Below are 21811 nucleotides of genomic sequence, written 5' to 3' on the forward strand. Positions count from 1 at the left end.
GTCGAAGCGCGCCAGAAGGTCTGTGCATGTTTTCCTGTCTTACTCGCGCACAGCTGTTTCGAGAGCAGAATCGAATGCATTGCCGGACGGCAACAGCTGCCTTCGGGGGACGACCAAACAATGCGAACTGTATAGGGCGGCTGGGAATCTTTTACTCATTTATTTTTCTTTACCGATATATATGACATATTTCAGCAGTGTGTGTGTAGGGCGTCCTTACAGAGGACGCGTGGCGGCGATTGTCGGTGAGGCTAAAGAGGGAAGGCAGACTGCGCTGCTTGGTGAAACGTGCATGCGGACGTACACGAATAGCACCGAGGGAGAAATTGTCAGACTAGCACGGCGGTACGAGCGCAGAGGAAACACAGACGCGCCTCTAAAAAGCAAAGCTTTGCACATCAAGCAAGAGACAGAGAAAGAGAGAATGCTACATCAAGGTTCTCATAAAACTGCGTATGAAAGAACTTGCGATTTTAAAGTTGAGCTGTCGATTGCACACTATGGGGCTGACGCATGCCCGATACGAAATCAACATTAAAACTGATCGAAAATTATTGGATAGCGTATTCGGGTCTAAACTGATGTCTTCACTATTAGTTGGGTTTGGGAAACTACCACTCGCACGCCCTACACCATTTACTGGGTGACTACGACAGTTGGCGCATAGAATTCCATCGAGTACGTCTACACGTCAAGAACAAGCATGGCACGGTGACACACAGTTTGGTTGTGAATTTTTCACTACGTGTGTCCTTTAAAGCGGTTGATTCTAAAAACTTTAACAAAAACCTGAACGTAAACATAGATGAACTGCATTATCACGAGGAGCTTGTGTATGAAGACCGCAAGTACAGCCGGTACACATTGGTCAAACAGACTCCGCGTATGTTGGCTCGTAGTTACAGCGTTTACAAGTGACCAAGCGCTTTACCGAAGTGATGTGCAGTCGTCGTGACCTTGCTATTCTAAACATTGTAGAAGTCTAAGGACGCTGAGTAATAGATGAAGGATGATTCACCACAAAGGGAAAGCACAGTCTTGCAGCCTATCACTGCGGCTGCTGCGCAATTTGCGGTGAGCAGAGAGCTTATGCGCAGCGCTCGGCATCGCTTGGTTTTGACTGATGTGTTTTTACTCAGAAATATCCAAGTAAAATCTGACAAAAAAAAAAAAACATACGACCGATACAAACGCTCAGCGAGCTTCCGCGTTGGTCTACTGACACCAGCTACAAATACCAGCAAGAGTGTTCCCGCTTTAATTTTGCGTTTTTTAAAATATAATGTTGCACTGATTTTCTTAATCTTTCGCTTACGTATTGTGTGCATTGCATCGAAAATTAGCCACATATGCTGTATCCCGATACAGTTTATATACAGGGTCATAAGGCTGAACAACACAAATTTCGATAGTGACAGCAACACAAGCTAAAATCTGCTTACACAAGCTGTTTACGCACTTCAGTTTTCTTTTTCTAATTCTCTATTTCTTCTTTCTGTCTTCCTTCTTTTAGCTTTCAAGGTGAGAGTAGCCCCTTGCCTTCTCCTTGTAGGCATTGCCCAGTAGCTGGACACCCTTGAGGTCCACGGCGCCCTTGAGTCCCTTCTTGGCGTCCTTCTTGCGCCGGCGGCACCAGCGCCGCAGGCAGCAGAAGCAAATGCAGAGCAGCAGCAGCGCCACTGCGATCAGGATCATCACGATGCCCCATGGAGGAACTGCGAGTCAAGACGAGACGAGTCAAGACAAGGCCCACGAGAGTCGCAAAGTGGGTTTGTTGGTAGACCATTAGAAGCAGTTGGTTGCAGCGGTAACTCGACACAAGGACAAATGAAGGCACGAGGAAGACACACACGCAGCGCTACTAGCAACGACGTTTTTTACTTTTTTCAGACCCGACCACCCTATATATTGCAAACGCAACCGTAAACACAGATCACGTGTGGCAACAAGAGACATGCACGAGGAAGTCACCTATAAAACAGCATCATGCCAAGTGATAACCGCACAGCAACAGATTGTCAACGTGTAGGCAGGAAAACTAACTCTATAGTTGACAATGATATGAATGGCTTGCTGACGCAGATATCACCAAGAGAATCGATAGGCTCAGCTTCTACAAAGAGGCGGGTATTCTATATAATGTATTCTATAATGAGGCTTCTACAAAAGTGGGAAGTACTAGGTTGGACAAACTATCAGGTGTGTAAATGTGCGGCTAAGACAGCACGATAACAAGACTAAGAAGCCGCCTCATGGCGGTTTCGTCACACTCAGTCGTGTTTTTATCGTCCAAACTTTCACAGAACTATCATTTTGGGTCCTCATAAGGACGAGATTACCCGCATCAATGTAGAAGTTGAGTATATCGATGGTGTTGGTGGTTGCATCTAACAAGGCTCACTGCACAGGCACACATTATAACATCGACCAGATAAAGCGATGCCATCCTGGATCCGCTAATATGTTACCTGAACACGTGGAAAAATATACAAAGAAGCCATCCAATATACGTTGTGTGTTCGGCCACAGAGGCGGAAAACGTTTTGTTTTTTCGACCACTTTAAATCGTTAGTTTTTATTTCATAATTAGAAGATTTCAATTGAACACTACACTTAATGCCTCCATATTTCCTTGGCTTAATTATATGTTGTATTTATAAGGAAGTGTCTAAGAAAAAAAAGGCCTCTCGATTCATTCGCCTTCTTCGTTCATTTCGTATCCAGTGTCTCAACCCCGGCAAGTTTGCTGCCTGTAACATCAAGTTAGCTCGTATGTCTTTGACACCCTCTTGCACTGTGCCTAAATTGAAGCCTTCGAAACAAATAAAAAAAGTAGAATGCGAGGATTCATTGGTCAGCTGTCAGCTTGTGAAATAAAACATGCGGTGTGACACCTTCTGGTTATAAGAATGTCCCACATTTGCTGCCATGGCCTCCAGCGGCGCTGGCTAACGGCGGCGAATAGCTTTTTCGCCGGCTTTCATTCACTTTTTCAATTATGTTCTAATAATTACAGTACACCTAAAGACCACAAATAAAACCCCGTGCTTTCCTCAGCTTCGATTTCTCTTGCCGTCTTCCTGAGATATCGTCAGGTGATCTTCCATACAAATTCAAATATCGGCATTGTCTTCGAAGTCTGTCCTTCCATTAACCTTTCGAACAAATCCGAAAAAACAAGCGTACACGCCCCGCGAGCCAGTTGAGCCCGAAAGATGGCAGATTCAACGACACGGCAAAAGCTAAATTAAAGTGCCCTTGATGGCGCCGCTACTGGCCGCTTCCGGACCCGCGTTGGAACTCCTGTAAGAAGTCCAGCCACTCATTGTATTGGATGCTGTACTCCTAATAAGACGCAGTACAAGGCGGCCTGCGGTATATGCTAGTGCATCGCAGCGTCACCATCCATCATCTTTTTATTTTATGCAGTAGGGCTGGCCAGTATGTTGTGGTCTTTTCATCAGGCTTTGAGCGTATTTTTACAAGATTATAGAGCTCACTCTTTCCCCGCTCTCACGAAGAAAATAAAGGAGCGAGGTAACAAGAGAGCGCACCAGGCAAGGCATCGTCGGTCAGCGCTGTCAACCTGTCAAAATGGATGAATAGACGTACCCAGATGGCGCTCCCCGCAGTCTTTGCTTCGACTACGATTCTCTATTATACACATAAGAAGCCCTGCGAGAACTGCGCCATTGACTCGCGAGCAGCAGTGATGTATGTCTCGTGCTTGTCTGGTTTATCTCGTGGCGTGTAATAGTGTGTGTACGCATTAGAAAACACGGTGTTATGCGTTGCGCAATTCGTGCGTATGATATATGAAGAAGACGAAGCGTTGAAGGATGGTTCTACCATGCAGGCCTTGCAACACTGAATGGAATTTCCAGCACTGGACGTGAACAATAGAATGGACAGAGCTCCTTGCGTGTAAAGACCGCAGTCCATAGTTATGAAGTCTTATGTTCTTTTCTTCAATTCAGTCGTTGGCCGCAGAAAGAGTGCCGTCAGTAGTCTATAGCCTATATAGAAAGTTGGGCTAGCTGGTACTGAATTACCGAGCATTATAATGGCGTCTTTCCTGCCTGCCTTCTTCCTTCAGCTTCCAGAGTCTTTCCAATCTCTTCCATTCTGGAAGTTTTTTTTTTGCTGAAAACCCTCATAATATTCGAAATAGTCCACATAACTACATAACCTTGTCCTCTTTGTTAGTTTTTTAATAGGCTACACCTAGAATATGTATTACATTAGTTAGGTGAATATCATGGCCGTAGTGGGTACCCAAAGTACGATGTTACAAAAGGCTTCATCCGTGTGTAGGATACGAACTCCAGTGTCTCCGAGAAATATTTGTCGTTACATGTTTTTAGTTACGCGCCGACAGCAACAAAGTGAACCTGAGTGCTGACCGCAGAACGCGGAAAAATTATCAGGGGAAGTTTCAGAAGACACATCGTGAAATTAAGACAGGAACGATGTCCGAATTTAAGTGAATCAAGAGATAAGCAATCAAAAGTAAGCAACGGACGCTACACATGTCCGTTGCTATGACGACGCACGTACGAGGAAATTGACGTTGGCTGAGCTTCAAGGTCAAACGCATGCACAAAGTCGTTTACCGAGTTTATTCCGCAGGGGACAGAGTTATCGCTCTAAAACTGCATGACGTTACTACAGTTTCGTCCCGTCATCTCCTATTTCTGGAGACGCTGTACTTGAAGTTTTTATTCACCTTCCATCTGTACTGGTGTTCCGGACGCAGCGCACGAACTGGTTAAAAAAACCAAGGAACTTGCCTAACCACTGACTACCGTGTAAAAGACAAACCTACCTTCAACGGCTGAGACAAACGATTCGCGATAACATCTGCTCGAAGAAAGTTCCCAAGGAGGCGATGAGTAATGATGCTAACCAGGCAAAGTGGGCACCTAATTTTCTATGTTATGCTTTTTAGCAGCTGCACCATCACTACACTCTGAATCCTCGAAACCACGATGCCCAACGAGCCTTCCGTATCCCGCGCCAAGAACAATTTTAACACTTTCCCCATACTTTGGTTCCTAACACCCACTTTTCCTTACATCCCGAAACGCCCTGGTCTACCGCACGCTGTCCCCCCTCCGCCGGACCAATTGCGTGCAATGCAGCAAAGCCTAGTGTCCGTGTTCTGGCAGCCGGACGGTAACGACGACACATAGGTGTGCGAGACAACGGATGAGCACTGATCGCCTATTGTACGCTACTAATATTTCCGCGACGCATCGATGCATTCTGACCACCTCGTTGCAGATGTTAAGAGGGCGGATAACGAAGTAATGTCCTGGTAACTGCTTGGGCTGATGGAACACGTACTTCTTCCTGTACTGCTTAGAGTTGTTGAGACTAGCACATATATAGTTTAGGCACTAGCTGCAATGTGAGTCTTGTTCTTTTTTCGCCTAAGACAAAAAGAAAAAAAGTTTCTGCGAGTTCGGCACTTGGAGGTGAGAGCTACACTCATCGAAAGATACGTTTATGTTTTAAATTTAGGTCGCGTGAATCCATCTTTGTTCTCCGAATCCCACGCTAGCCAACTCAGAAGTCGGGAAAAGACCGTGAAAAGACTTGAGTACAGAGCCGACAAGGTGTGGGCGTGATACAAATAGGGAAATAGGGATGAAATCCGGGAAATGCCGAATATCTCGTAAAAATCCTTTTATGTGTGAGCCCTTGGTTGCCGTTTTTCTGTAGACACTTACGCCTCCGTAGTCGGCTCACACGAATCGACGCTGCGACTCAGTTCGTCGCAAATATGTATTCTTTTTTCCTATAAAAGAAAATTAAATTTTTTCCGTCGAAGGTATGAAGTATATAGATCTCCTTGTGGAGGTGGATACAAAAAAATGGCATGATGAGGCGTACAGGAATAGTGTAGATCCCACGCACTGTGAGAATCGAAGGCATGCGAATACTTGTTCAGGAAGATGCACCTATGTATCTAGCATCGCTTGGTTTTTCGCAAAGCGTTTTAACAGGTAAATAAGGTGTTTGAATCAGGCGTGCAGCTGTGCGCTTGAAAAAAGATTTTCTATGATGTGAGTACCACGATCACGCTGGCTACAAATGTCTCTATCTCCCTCTCTCCCTAAACACACACACACACACACACACACACACACACACACACACACACACACACACACACACACACACACACACACACACACACACACACACACACACACACACACACACACACACACACACACACACACACACACACACGCACGCACGCACGCACGCACGCACACACTATTTCTCTGTTTCACATGCAGACCTCTCTCTCTTACATACAAACACATGAACAGAAAGAAAAAGCAATGTCTTTCCAACTGTCAGCTCCCGTTACCCCCCAGCGTTGGTTACACCTACACTGCAATACCCGTTCACAGGGGGCGATCGATGAAATCCCGAAAGGAGCCCTCGACGCTATGCGTCGGGCAGCCAGCAGAGAAGCATAAGCCAGGCCAGCGAGATACCGTGCTGCGCTCCTCCACCACCCGATGGGTGAGGAAGGGGTGCTGCACCTCATGTCAAAGACGGTCCAATGGGGCATCGGCTTTCGACGTGTGTGGGTCGTGGATGCCATTACAACTGGCATTTCCGTCGAGAGAGTATTGAATGTCAGAACCACCGGGCGGACGCGACGCGGCTCGGCCGCAGATACTGAAAGCCGGCTGTTTTCGATGCAAAGCCCGTCTTCTTCTTCCGCCCGGTTTGGGGGTCCAATGGGGCATCGGCTTTCGACGTGATAAAATGGACCCCAACGGGTGAAAAAACCAAGAAAAGTCGTGAACCCACGATGCGGCCGCGACGGCGAGCGCCATACCCACTACAACTAGACACGGCGCGAACGGCCTTATATCTTTCACACATTTCCGTCGAGAGAGCCTACTATTGAATGTCAGTTATAGCGTCTCGACCAGAGAGGTAGAGTGGCCGCCTGGGGCGGACGCGACGCGGCTTCGTGTTCGGCCGCAGATCCACTGAACGGGATTTCTCCGCCGCCGACTGCTTCAATTGCGAGAGCACCGTTAAGAAAACTTCGATGCGTTGCAACGCGATTTCGCGGGCGAATGTCGTCTTCTTGCGAGACAGGCCAGCGGGACGCACGCTGCGGCTCCGAACCTCTACCTCCCGGTTGCTGGCGTCGATGGAGAAATGGGGGCAAGTTCTGCGAAAGAAGTGTCATTGTTGCTTCCTTTTTTTTTCGTTTGTTTTTCCATGAAGTAGCAGTTTTGGAAATGGCATATTTTTCAATGGCGTCCTTCTTTCTTTTTTTCCTTGCCTGGTGATAGGCAGGACTGTGCTTGAAGTTTTGGCTTTCCGCAAGGTATCGACTACGCCATAAAGCGTAATTTTTGTGAAGTAGGACAGCACCCACTACGCCATTATTCGTCTTTCTGCGGATAAGCGAGGTAGCCGTTACACATCTGTAAGGTATTATGTGCACTTTGTTGATGCTGGATGCGGCTGATGACGATGAAGAATTATGGCTGAGCTGTTTGCAGTGGGTGGGAAGCATTAAACCACACACTGGTTGCACAATTACAGTGTGTGATGACTGGTTGTTATTTTACTCTTCTGCCACACTATATTACGTAGGTTAACGCCATTCCTTGCCCGAGATGACGCCTGTGTAGTCTTTTTTGCAATGGAGTTTCAAGCACCAGCGTGGCTGTGCGGTAGAATACTTGACTGCCACGCAGGGGGCGCGGGTTCAAACACCATTCGATTGTGGGTATTTTTTGTTATTTTATTTTTTCATGTCTACCGGTTACGCCACCGACGGCGACAGCGACGCCGCTTAACGCAGGAACGGGCGCTTAAGAGCTGCGCTTTAAGATATACAGTGCGAAGTGTTTCTTTTTTGTCGAGTCGGGGGGCACACATGTCACCACCCCGTTATAAAGGGGACGCTCATAGCATCCACCCATCCATCCGTAACACTGTAATCCGCAAACGCTATGGTCTAGGAGGACAAGCTAAAGCTCTTCAATGTCAGTGGACATGACCGCAAGCGGGTAATGCGTCTTACTAAAGACGACATTCTTGTCTAGAGTGCATAATTGATTCTGTGCTGTAGGAGGTCTTTTGAATCGAAAAAGTAAAAAAAAAGCAAGGACGCGGTGGGGCTTTCTAAATCCAGACAGTGAATACTTAGGACTGAAGAAGCCTATGTTATAGAGCTTGAAAAGCATTCAGGGCCTTTCCACTACTGTGAAAGTGGAAACCAACGAAGCTGTTACTATGGTGGGTGTCGTATAGTGAATATTGCTGTCATGATTTCATATCTAATCATTATTGACTACATCAACGAATAAATAGGCACACACTCAAACACCTCGCTTTTTCTCTTGCGAACCGATACATATTATATCATCAAAGGCGGTCAGCGTCGGTCTAAAAACGAAATCCTGTAGTTCGTAACAAACAGCGTTGTTTAGAAAGTGCAAAAACGGAATCACGTTCGTTTCTTATGCAAGTAATCTTGTCTTTGAGGCAATACTGTTCACGTCATTCTGCCATGTCGGCGAAATATTACACTTTGCTGTTCACTTTTAAGCCATGTTCATGTTTCTGACCAAAAAACAAAAGAAAAATTTGGTGGATTAGCCTAGGTAATTGGTTCGCCGAAAATTGTTGCACGCGTCTTTTGTCTGCGGACGGATACGCCAGAACCAAGCCTTACACAGCTTTGCTTTAAAAATAGAAAGGACCGCTGCCTTCAACATTTACAAAACATTTTTTCACAAAAAAAGCAAACAGAAGGGGCTGATAGATCGATCCGACAAAAAACCACGAGGAAATTGATAAGTCGATCAAATTTAGGGAACTTTAGAAAGAGTCATGGTATCAGTGACAAGGCAGCCAGACGTCCAAGCGAAAATCCGCTAAGCTCAACCGAAGGCAAATATTCAGGGATAACGAAGCACAGTGCATACGCTAAGCATTTTAAAAGTTCCCTAAATAGCGTTTATGTATTCATAAGACTTTAATGGTTTTGAGAACTGCTTCGACGCCTGCATTCAGTGGAATGGCAGCACTCAGTTCAAACTTGAGTGTGTTTGTTTACTTAGTAGTTTGTGCCTTTGTTTTCTTTGCAGCGTTGCCAGGTTACGATTACCTGAGCCGCAGAAAAAATACCTTTGATCAATTTTAAATTTTAGTTTTTACTTAGTTTGACGAGATCGACAATGCGTCACCATGGTAACAGACGAGGTGAAGGCCTTGCGCTAAACAAAATCCTCACAGAGAAAAACTTTAGCTCGAGAACTTTGGGACCTGCTCAGTCGACGCTCGTGGGTGTCAGAAGAAAAAGGTCAAAGGTTTCCCGAACGCTGGATCTGTTATGATGTTCATTCCTTTTTTAGTGTCTTGTTTTGCGGATTTGGATCGCGACCATATATAGAACGAATGTAATAGTACACATAACAATAAAAAATATCCTTGTGCACATCCTCGGCGTTGCGCAGAAAGCATTCGCGAGCAAAATAAAAATGAGCTTATCGAAGTGTTTTGATGCAGGAGGGGGTTTGAGAAGTTCCTGACGCGTCATTTTAAATCACGACGTGCTGAGTGTCACCACGAGAGAAATCAGAACGAATGATCTATACTAAAACTCCGTGTCGGCGGTAGGTTTTCTTTACTACAGTGGTTCCGCGTGAAATAAGATTATTCTTTTGTTTCTGTAAGAGCTTTCAAGGTTCATGAAAAAAAAGACAAAAAGACGAAAAAACCACAAAGAAAGAAACAGCGCGCACTAGCGCGTAAAACGAGAGCCCAAGAGCTTCTTTTATATTTGCGAGCTTATGAAAAACAAAGTAGCCGTATCCATTTTTTTTTTACGGAGGTCGCCACTGGAGGCGTGGAGTTTCCAAATTGCAAGTGAAACTTGAACGAATATACTTCGCATATATTTGCAAGAGATCGAATAAAAACGCGGAAGTATGGCAATCGTGATTAGAGTTCTATGCAGTACCACAGATCAGAATATTTACAAGATTATATAAAACATTATGCAATGCAGTTTAAAAAAAAGTAAAACGTGACTGTGAAAGCCTGTAGGTAGCGTTGTTTTCATTAACGTTGCGTCAAACAAAGAAACGAGCCCTCCAAATTCTATTCCTTCATTTACACGTGACTACAGGTAGATATAAAACATGGTGTTGCTCTATGTATCTGATCACGATATCGCAGACTATATGGTGACAATCTCTATGATAATACGATGAAAAAAAAGAAGATAAAAACAAATGTCGCACACCGAGCTTTTAAGACACGTTTTGCACAATAACCTGAAACAGAATGTCCTAACTTAACTAAACATTCTTGCAGATAACCACAATATTTTATAGGACGATGAAACTGACAAGGCTAATCAACGCGTTCGTCTGGGTGTCGGGGACCGTCCTTAATCTGCCGCCGTTGGCGCGCAACGCGACAGCAACATCGATGTTTTAAGTGCGCAACATTCTAGGGGCCCGGCTTGTCGCCCATCTATGGATCTCATGAGGCGTGATCACGCTCACAGGAAAGCGCTCCATACAGGCCATAATAAGGCTAGCAATGCCCAAAACCGGGTTACAATGAACGAACAAGGTCTAAAATGATAAATTAAAAGAAATAACTAAGTTATAATCGCAACAATTAATCTAAAAACGCTAAAAACGTTTCGGAAACACGCCACTGACTCCGGCGCCGCGCAAGAGAGGGCGCCACCGCCTCGCAGAGCGCACGATTTCTCCTCTCACCTGCTTTCTACGGCGCTACATCGGAAGGGGGAAACAACGTGACGGAACTCGCTGCAGGCGACACGTTTCTCAACTTCCGTGACAAGCAAAAATTCGATAAAGCGCAGCAAAAGGTAGTGCACATGTCGCACACTGAGTTTCCGAATCTCCCTAACAAGATTCTACTCATGCCGGGGAAACCCTGCATGCTTACCCGAAACATTGGCGTCATCGACGGTTTGGACGGGAATCGTTGGGTGCCCGTTCTACGCACCTCCTTAGGGTTTACAGTAGTGCAGCGGCATTTGGTTTTAGTTTTACAAGCCGAAACCACGGTACCACTACGAACCACGTCGTAGTCAGTCACTCCGGATCAATTTTGACCACCTGGAGTTGTTTAACGTACACTTAAATATAGGTACTGGGTTATCTTAGCATTTCGCCCCCATCGAAGTGCCACCGCCGTGATCGGAAATCTAACCAGCGTCATTCATATTTGCAGAGTAGCATTCACTTCTGCCCGCTGGTGTAGCTCAGAAGGGAAGCCCCTGCTGAGCTACTCCTAGCCAAGCAGCTAAGTACCTGCTGAACTACCACAGTTACCTCGCCCGCTGAGCAGCCCTTGCTAAGCAGGTAAGTCACGGCTAAGCTAGCCCAGCAAGCTGAACTAAACCTTATGCATATAACATCAGGAAGTCGACGGAGGCAGCAGATAATGGTTAAAGTAAACATTAGACGGCTGACGCCTTATCCTATCATTATTTTACGTTATTAGTGCAATATTTAACAATGTGTGACCATGCATGCTTCGGTTTTTAACCCGGCGGACTTACCATGACGATTTTTGGTCACCATCACAGCTAGTTGAAAAGCGGAGAACAAGAACACAGACGGCCGAAAAAAACTGAGGCTCTACTGCCGCATTGTAAGCTCGCCACGATGTCGCAATCAGGTCACGCCATGGGATCGGAACGAAGCACATATATCAATCTTGCGCGAACTGCGGCGTGATTGTGTTTGCAGCACCAGAATGAGCTTATGTGCACAGTCTGGAGAGGCAGGAACTAACACGTACTCCATTCCGAAGTTCGGACAGAAAAACACAGAAAATTTAGCGAGGTAGTACGATTCTCGAAGCCAGATGAAGCCTGTCCGAACACACAACTAAATATTATAAAGAAACGGAAATAATAAGCCGGTTTCGTTGGCGATGTCTCTTTACACTTCAGGGTTCAGCTAGTTGATGCGGTACTGAAAACTAAATGTACCGCATTAACCTATTGTATCAAATTATTTTGACTGACGTCTTTCTGCGTCTGTGCTCTATGAGAGTTCTGTAATATTGCTCTGATGTATTTGAACGTCACGTAACATGATACCTGTATCGGTAGAATTCCTTTTATAGCCTTGAACAAACCCGCGGAACGCTTAAAGCGATGAATTGAATGGATGTTTGCAAACTGCGATGAGAAAAGTTGTGTTCAAGTTGCTTAGCTGTTGAAAATGCGTGGGCGGGCTAAAGAAACGCCGTCATCAAAATACGGTTGTCAACATCCAGGTATCTGAAGCAAGCGCTCCATTCTACTGCATTTATTGTTACCAGGAATGGGACAAGTACGCGCGCATCCAAGCGTGGTATATGTTACGATGGTTATCTATCTATCTATCTATCTATCTATCTATCTATCTATCTATCTATCTATCTATCTATCTATCTATCTATCTATCTATCTATCTATCTATCTATCTATCTATCTATCTATCTATCTATCTATCTATCTATCTATCTATCTATCTATCTATCTATCTATCTATCTATCTATCTATCTATCTATCTATCTATCTATCTGTCTGTCTGTCTGTCTGTCTGTCTGTCTGTCTGTCTGTCTGTCTGTCTGTCTGTCTGTCTGTCTGTCTGTCTGTCTGTCTGTCTGTCTGTCTGTCTGTCTATCTATCTATCTATCTATCTATCTATCTATCTATCTATCTATCTATCTATCTATCTATCTATCTATCTATCTATCTATCTATCTATCTATCTATCTATCTATCTATCTATCTATCTATCTATCTTTTTCGGCGGCTGAAAAATCTGAGCAGAGCGCTAACTTTAACTTGTTTATTATTTGGACATCCAGAACTGGGTAGACTAAGAAAAATAGGATATTTCTAAAAGAAAACAATTTCTCAAAATCTCTGTAGAGAGCTAAGCTCTTATTTATACCACACGCAGTAGTTCCCGCTTATGGGCAGAATAAAGAATCTAGTAAACGCTTTGGAATTCAATTTCTCGCCAGACGTAGGATTGACTTTTGAAGAAAAAAACCCTAGCGCAAAAGCAATAAGGACGACAAGAGAATACAGGACTGCAATGTCCTTATTCCTTTCGTGCTAGGTTTTTTTTTTCTTTCAAAAGTCGTAAACAACTCGCATAACAAAACCTTTCAGTAGGATTGATTAAAACGCCAGTAAGAAAAAAAAAACGAATGAAGAATTCGGCTGGTAATGGAAGCATTCCAATTATGCTGCTGCGCCTTGACCTACGGAAGTAGACATAGAAAATAAAACCAAAGACGTCCGCGTAATGCGTCTTTGTGTTTTTGCGTGGAAACGAGATTACTTCGGGCGAGCTTTTGAACATTAAGACCTGTCGGGGACGTCGAAACCACCAAAAACCTTTCCTAAACAGTCGGGATATTCTAGAAGCAGGGGCAAAAAACGTTTCGCGTCAGAAAATCTGAGAAGCTTCGAAAAAACAAAAAAAAAATAAAACAAAACAAGCAGGACGCCTTCTGAGCGAGGAAGATCAACTTCAGGCAACCTCTAATCCTCATTTTTTCAAACATGAGCCGCAGTACGGAATAGCTTCAGGGGAGCGATATGCAAATGTAGTTTTTTGACATGTATGATTTTATTTTCGCAGTGTCACGCAAATCCGCACATGGAACCTCTTTTAATCGAATTCAGAACGTTCTCTTCAGATGACGCTAAAGAAATAAAGCGGCCTATGAACTGTTTACCTCAATCTGTCCGCGGATTCCCGCGTATAACTGAACAGAACAAACAAGTTGAGAAGTTCAGGAGAAGATGGAGCTTGAAGTTATGAAATATTCTTAAATAAGGAGTATTGCTGGAGCTACCGTTTGGACAACTGTCCTTGTCTTCTGTATGGCAGCACAGCTGCCTTGAAGAAGACAGGAGGATCCCTTGTCGAAACCATGGCCGCAGCGACATCCCCTCTTCAAGAATTTTTCATCTGAACTGAACGAAGAAATCTACTAAAAAACTAATTTGACAGAGGAAGTATAAGTCATTTTCAAGTATAAGTCATCTTCAACAGTGCGTTATCGCAAAGAAATTTCAAAGTAAAGCAGAACGATTTTTGTGGTCCGTGGCAGTGTGGTAGGTGGGTAAGGGCAGAGTTCAACAACCATACTGGTTGCGGAACACTGTTAAACGATCATTGACAACAATTTTACAAGCTGACTTTACTCCTCCGTACAAGTATCCCGTATTCGGAGACGGCTCTGTGTAAGTGTGAAGCTCAGGAATTGGTGAACAGTTATTTTACTCTCACATTATCGACAGTAGCGTGACGTCAAGCTATAGGGAGTCAATTCTGGTGACCTCACCCACAAATGTGGCTAGTTATGACGACGTCAGCTACCGAAATATGCAATATGGTTGCTTGTGCGGCCACATAACGGACTGCTCTTATTCAATAATAATAATAATAATAATAATAATAATAATAATAATAATAATAATAATAATAATAATAATAATAATAATAATAATTCGGGCTTTACGTTCCAAAATCACGATATGATTATGCAGCATGCCATAATGGAGTACTGTGGATTTTTTGTGACCAACTGAGGTTTTTTAACATGCACATAAATCTAAGTAGACCAGTGTTTTCGCATTTCACCCAAATGGAAATGCGGCCGACATGATCGGGGATGGACTTATATATACATAACGCACGAGGCTGCCGTTTACCGATGCGTATATAAAGTTTTTTTTGGCTGCGGCCGCTTCTACGTAGGGCAGACAGGCCATACTGTTAATGAGAGGTTAATGGAACACAAAAGGTCGTTAAACCGAGGGTCACCATCTAACCTTACTTTGCATCATTGAAAGTGCCAACGCATGCCAAAATTTGATGAATGCATTGTGATATGCAGCCACAAGAATGAAGAAAAACGTCTAACGGTTGAGGCCTGCGTTATTTATTTATTTATTTGTTTATTTGCATATATTGCAGTCATATGTAGAGCTATGGCACGAATGAGAACTTATATAATGCTAGTAAGGAAACAAACAAAAAATTGCAAGAAACACTACTAAGTGTAAAACAAATACACACCTCAGAGAACAATAATAAAAATGATATAGTAGTTTACATGTCTGTAAGAGGCTCTTCAATGGCAACTGTAACGTGTTTTAGTGGTAAGGACACATACGAATACGTCATGCGTACAAAAAGACATGCACGACTCACTGTGCGTCAGGTCGGAGGCTTTGTGCAGCATCTCCTCTAAGACCTCTTCTTCTGGGGCAGCAGCCACCACGGACGTCACATTGTTCGGCGCGGCCGCTCCAGCAGCTGCCGCCGATCCAGCGGCGGCAGCGGCACCGGCCGGTGCTGCCACCCCTCCGGCGGCTGGTGCGGCCGGTGCGGCCGGTGCAGCCGGTGCAGCCGGTGCGGCGGGTGCGGCAGGTGCCGCCGCCGGCGCACCACCCGACGGTGCGGCAGCGGCGGCGGCGGCGCCGGCGGCAGCCGCTCCGACACCGGCTGCTGCGGGCTGTGGCGAGGGTGGCGGGGCGGGAGCAGCCGCCGGAGCTGCCGGAGCTGGCGCTGCGGGTGCGGCAGGTTCGGGCGCCGCCGGTTGCTGTGCGGCCGGCGCAGCTGGGGCACCGGCGGCAGGCGGTGCGGCAGCGACACCGGCTCTGGGCTCCAGGGCGGGCGCGACTGCCTTGCGTAGCCGCATCAGCAGCCCGTCGATAGACGCCGCTTGGTCCCGGGGAGCCATGTCGTCTGCGAGAAAAAGATTTGGAATAAGAAATTATGGTACCTAGCGAACAGCAACAAAAATTACACGGGCCGTGTTCACACAAACGTCTTACTCGTAAAATTTCGTAACAGAATATTTCAGCCAATCACGATGTGGGACATGTCATTAGTGAAGCCGACTGACAAATGGGAAAACACACTCACGAAAGAGAAGTTTTGTGGATTCAGCCCCAGACTCCTAGTTCTTATCAGTGCGCGCCAAACGCCATAGGTGTGAAACCAGCACCTTCGACAATGTAACCGAGCTCTTCCCAACAATCTCACCGAAGTGTTAGTGAATCCTACCGTGCACCAGTATTCTCAGTGCTATCCAGCCTGAAAAAAAAAAGCGAACTGGTTTCACGCTGTAGGCACTGGAACGGCACTTGTTTTTGCAGTTGGCAAAGAAACGAATGAGTAAGTTATGAATTCATTGTTTTTGCCTACGACGTTACTCATGGTGATTAATGTTATAAATAGAAACCCTGCCAGAAAGCGAGACCGTATGGCTGACGTATTGTTCACAGCGGCCGTCAATATGTGTAGTTATGAGATCTAATGCGCGGCTATGTTCCTTTTTCTCAAACCAGAGTGCCAGGACGTTAGAAATACACAACGAAGTGAGAATCACGCAGTGGTACGTTGAGGATGGCCAGAACTTATAGCGGGTAAATGTTTCCACGTCACTCAGCCTCAAGTTGAGATGATACGGGAAAACATCATTATCAAACTAGCGAATATATGAGCAAAATTATCGCATATCTACGCAAATTTTTAAGGCATGCGAAGAGACGACGCCCTCATGTTACGCACACGATTAACACAGGTGACCACCTTCAAGAAAAAATTTTACAGTAGTAATCGAAAAATTATAGTTACGATTTTGGCTTGTAGGGCTTAGGCAAATTTAAGCATTAAAATGATGAAATTGCTAAAAATCTAAAGATTAATATTTATAAAAATCAAAATGTGCCAAGATATGCATCTTGCACCAACAGTCATAACTACAAAATGGTTAGTGCGATTCAAACTCGACTTGGCAGGTACGTAGTGAGGTCAATATCCTGTGCATCTAACATGCACGATCACCACATCTTTAAGCTTCGGTGCGTTAACAAAAAGACTAAGTTGATATTTCGCAGGTGTGTTTTCTGCACAATTGGCTCCTCGCTGTGTTGAGATCTCTCATGACCACGACACGCACTCTCCTAAACGGAATGACAACTCCGTCAGCTCAATGTGCTTTGCAGGTTCTGGATTCCTTGGAGCCAGTCCTTGCAAGCCTTTTTTTAACGCCTACTTTTAGACAACCGCAGAGGAATGATGTCAAATATTTCTCGGTGGTGACTGTCTATGTGCGGTGAACACTGATGTGGGTGCGCGTATTACCTGTTCCCTCTTTCCTCCTTGCTCTTTCTATTCTTTTTTCTCCCCTTCCCCCTCCCCCCGTGTAGGGTAGCAAACCGGGTACAACCTGGTTAACCTCCCTGCCTTTCCTTCGCTTTTATCTCTCTCTCTCTCTCGTTTTCAATCATTCTCCTTGACTGTACAGTTCCACCTATAAAAAAGCAGAGCGCAAAATTTTATGTGAACATATTTTTTAGAAGGAAAGTTATCCCTGTTCGAGTAACTGTAGAATGCAAAAAATCTTGTTTTGAGAAAAATGGATTTACAGATTTGAAACGAATGACCACGTAATAAAGAAACATTCAATATGTCTGAAATTCACCATTTTCGTAGCTTGGAACCTCCTTGGAGGCGACACAATCTCGTTTTGAGTGAGCTGAAGCGTATATTTTTTTCCTATCTCGTTTTGCGTCTCCAGCTGACTCAACCACGTGCTCCACAGCGGGTCCGCGCTTGGTATATTGATTGCCTAACTTGCGTTGACGCTTCTTTTTCGTTCTATACTTCTATGGGGTACTATGGGGTACTATAACTTTCTCCACGAAAGGCCAGAACTAAGCCCAAGGACTCGAAACGTACGAAAAAGCAAAGGCAGCCGAGAGAAAGCGCGCAAAACCTAAAAACAGGGTGCCGCGGCGGTGTGGTGGAAATTTTAAAATAAACTGAAATCATCATGTCCCGCTAGCCTTAGAACGTGCTTAGACGACTTAGCATTACGTAATATATATGCGAAGAGACCTTTATGACGTGAAGCCAGGTATTGTGGAATCAGAAAACTTCGATTTCTGTTTCGGATGCGTCTAGGAGGAGTTGGAAAAATGGCCATAACTTTCTAACGGCTCAAGATAGGTACATAAATCTTAGTGCTAAATGTTCTTGAATAGACAGGCAGCTTGAAAATGTTAAATAAAAAATCATTTTTTTCCAATAATAATGCGTTTTTGAAGGTGGTGACCTATCTTAACTGAAGGAATGAGAGAAGGAAAGTTCTAGGCATTGGAGTAGCTGACGCGATGCGGAGCTAATTACAGATCCTGGAAGGAGTTCTTCTTCCGTGCCGCAGAAAATAACTGCGCCTAATAACGTGAGCGAAATAATGATGGTGCCATTTTTGATATACTTTGTTCTCGTGGTAAAAAAAAAAAAAGGTTTTAGGAAAGCAGTATCCCGGCCGCGGCGGCTTCATTTTCGATGGAGGCGAAAATGTTTGAGGCCCGTGTACTTAGATTTAGGTGCACGTTAAAGAACCCCAGGTGGTCGAAATTTCCGGAGCCCTCCACTACGGAGTCTCTCATAATCATATCGTGGTTTTGGGAGGTCAAACCCCAGATATTATTATTAATGAGAACTAACAGACAATAATGCCAAGGAAAGTATAGGGGATGTTTTTAGTAATAAATGTAAGGTAATTGTGAAGAAAGAAAAGTGGACGAAAAGATAGCTTGCCGCGGGCAGGGACCGAACCTGCGACCTTCGAATAACGCGTCCGATGCTCTACCAACTAAGCTACCGCGGCGGCCATCCCCCCGTCCACTTTATAGGGTATATGTGTGCATTATGAAAACAGAAGATAACATCACATGAATTTTAATTGCTTGCAACTTGGATAGGATCCAATGAATCTACAAACTTCTGTGGTGTCTACTAAGGGACTTCGCCCAATTTCGTTTTGTCATATATCCTTAAAGTTTCCAAACAAAGAGCGCATTATGTGCGGGTGATAGCAAGAAGAGGTATGAGGGAAATACATCGCAAGTTATCGTAAACCTAGGCGAGAACTGTGAATATAGACGCAAAGAATTTACACGAAGTAGAGCATTCGCTGCTCGAACTTAGCACAATGGACGGTATCCAGATGTCGTAACCAGCATATAACAGGTGTAATTCATGGGAGCCGATTAATACCAACTGCCGACGTGGCGCTAACTTTGCGAAACAGTTAGCTCCCATCCTTTGCACGTAGCCATTCGGCGCACGCACGAATAATTGGTCTTGAACGAAGCGTGCAACGCCACTATAGAGTGCGCATCTTTCGCGCAGATGCGCGTTAATTAGATCAGAGCAGCCCTCGACAACCATTAGTGGACCCTTTACAAACCGCGGCTAGATACGCATTAGGGGCCAATGATTCGGCCAGGTCCCGAAATTTGTATTCGTAAAGATGAGGCCGCTTTGGGTTGGACCCAGTCCGTCCTCTTCAAACTGAAGCGACAGTGCATTGGTGTCGGCGGATGCAACGATAAAAATGCCAACAGAAAAAATAACACAAACTGCTGCGACGCTTATTGCAATTCAACTTCTCTAAAAGCGCCGGTCTTTTTTTTACCTGACTGTAGAGCTGCTTTTCTTATAATATTGAATATGCTTTTTCTGTGCCGTCATCTTAACGTCACCCTTACGATTTCGGATTTAAAGAACAAGGCGACTTGTAGATAATATGCGATTAGAGAGGTCATCTTAGCGGGGTCGTTTCGTGCCAACGAATCGTTTTTTAAGCATCCTCACTCTGCATATTTACGCCCTGTTGTGTCCTGGTGTCCGCACAGGCACAATACACAGCAGGCCAGTGTCCACACCAGAACACACCACACCACGCTGATGTTCTCACCAGAACAGGCCGCGTATTCATGGTGTGTACAACACACACCAGAACCCGTGTGTGGCGTACACAGCAGTATAGTGGTGGTTTAACTGCAAAACACACCAAGTCCACTCTGGTGGGTGTTTGAACTGCGTGGTATTCTTGACATAAATATGTCTTGGTCCCTGAGGAAGCTCATCAAAATTGTGTCCACACATTTCGAACAACGTGTTGACTTTTTTGTGCTTGTAATGCTTCCTCTGACCAGTCAATGTTCTGTAAGAAGTCCTCGCTTACAAGCAAACAAAGCGCGACAAATTATTACCGACATTGTAATTTGCTTCGTCAGCGACTTCTTTCTGGCGAATATATGTACGCGGTGGAGAATAGCAAAAATCCGAGCCAATGTAAAATTAACGACGAAGTTGCCTAGTTCTAGTAACTAAAGCGGATGAATTGTACAGTACGGGACACATAATCATCGAAAATGAGCTTTCTCCCGCAGTAAAGAACGTTGAATAGAAGGGGCAGGAATCTAATTAGCCTAACCGCTCCGACTCTTCTTCAATGGCCGTCGACAAATACGCTGTTCAGAAAGCTTTCGTTTGGGTTCGCGCTTTGAAAATCGTGAGTACAGAGCGCAAGGCCTCGAACCCGGAAGCTGTTCCTTCAAAGCAGCATCTAGAGATGTTTGTTTTTACCAGATGTCTGCGAGGTTGAAAGCTGCTGCACCAAGTTGGGACGAATGCAGTAACGCCGTTCTTGGACAACAACAAAAATGTTTTAAAAGAAAGAAGCAAACAGAATGTACCTTCTATTCAACTCCGCGAGGCACCAGAAAGAGGCTAGCGATGACGTGAAAGAAACGGTGGTGTTAATTTGCGTGCCGATGCTAACAAGAGGAACACAAAAAGAAAGAGTCGGCATTGTCGGAAACTGAAATCGCTTTAATTAGTTATCGCCACTTCGAGGCCAGCGAGCTTCGCAGTCACGACAGAGAAACCGAGAAGCTAAAGAACACGGAAGCGTGCAGGAGTTTACTACTTGCAAAGTCTTTGAGGTGAAGGTCTGTGACCCGCGCTCCTATGTCACCGCTAATAAGCAGACAGCTATGCATATTACGAGTCTGCCTGGGGTGCATCTATGATTTCGAACTTTTTCTTTGATATAATTGCCCATGCACGATAAGCCGATAATAATTTCAACCTCAATGATGGAACACACATAGGGAGATTACACTTAGTGAGTTGCAAATGAGCCCGTTTGTGCTGTCAGCGAAAGGAAAAAAAGAAGAAGAAGAAGAAGAAGAAGAAGAAGAAGAAGAAGAAGAAGAAGAAGAAAAGAACATACATGACTAATTTCGAGTTCCTGTGCCTGGTTTCAGATGTACAAAGAAGAGTTGGCGCCTTAATACGCCCCATATTATGTCGCTTTGAGGTTTGGTGCTCGTGTAGTTTATGTTGCTTCGAGTACTCTGATGAGCTCAATCATTGCCCTAACGCTGTCATTACTTAACCTAGCCTTACCTAACCTACCTGATCTTAGCCAATCGGGCCAACCACAGCCAGACCCGTCCTAGCCAAGCCTAACCTAACCTAACCTAACCTGACCAAATTGGTCAGGTTAGGACCAGCCATTACTCGAGCTGTCGTTTCAACGCCATTTCTCTTTTATCTTGTTTGTTTGTGCGCTCGATTAAGCCGGGAAATTTTTGTTGTCTACTCTGTCTTGCTTCTTCGTTTGTTTGAAGATAGAACGTCTAGTTAGGCAGTTTTAGATTTACACAACGTGCTAACCCCCCACTCCTTTGCACACACATGAATAAAAAAATTATTACAACGACGTTATAGGAATGTGCGATATGTCAAATAACTTAGATGCGGTGTTGAGACTGCGTTATTTCACCGTGCCAGTTTTGTACAAACGTAGGGTTACTGTTTCGGACATCTTCCGTATTCTTTTCTACCATTTTTCTATTTTTATTTTTGTCATGCCGAAGTG

General features: G+C 44.7%; 1 protein-coding gene across 3 annotated transcripts in view; it reads right to left on the reverse strand.

The window, feature by feature from the left end:
* The window catches only part of LOC119401832 (synaptotagmin-1), a 143624-nt gene that overhangs the window by 37794 nt on the left and 84019 nt on the right, over window positions 1-21811 (reverse strand). For all 3 annotated transcript variants that reach the window (XM_037668823.2, XM_037668825.2, XM_037668822.2), the window contains exons 2-3: window positions 15271-15807; window positions 1540-1715 (exon numbers count right to left, since the gene is read on the reverse strand). In XM_037668823.2, the coding sequence (XP_037524751.1) occupies window positions 1540-1715; window positions 15271-15802 (708 nt within the window). In that variant the 5' untranslated portion in view covers window positions 15803-15807. The remainder of the gene's footprint in view (window positions 1-1539; window positions 1716-15270; window positions 15808-21811) is intronic.

The sequence above is a fragment of the Rhipicephalus sanguineus genome, chromosome 8 (assembly GCF_013339695.2).
Source record: "Rhipicephalus sanguineus isolate Rsan-2018 chromosome 8, BIME_Rsan_1.4, whole genome shotgun sequence".
Classification (NCBI taxonomy): Eukaryota; Metazoa; Arthropoda; class Arachnida; order Ixodida; family Ixodidae; genus Rhipicephalus; species Rhipicephalus sanguineus.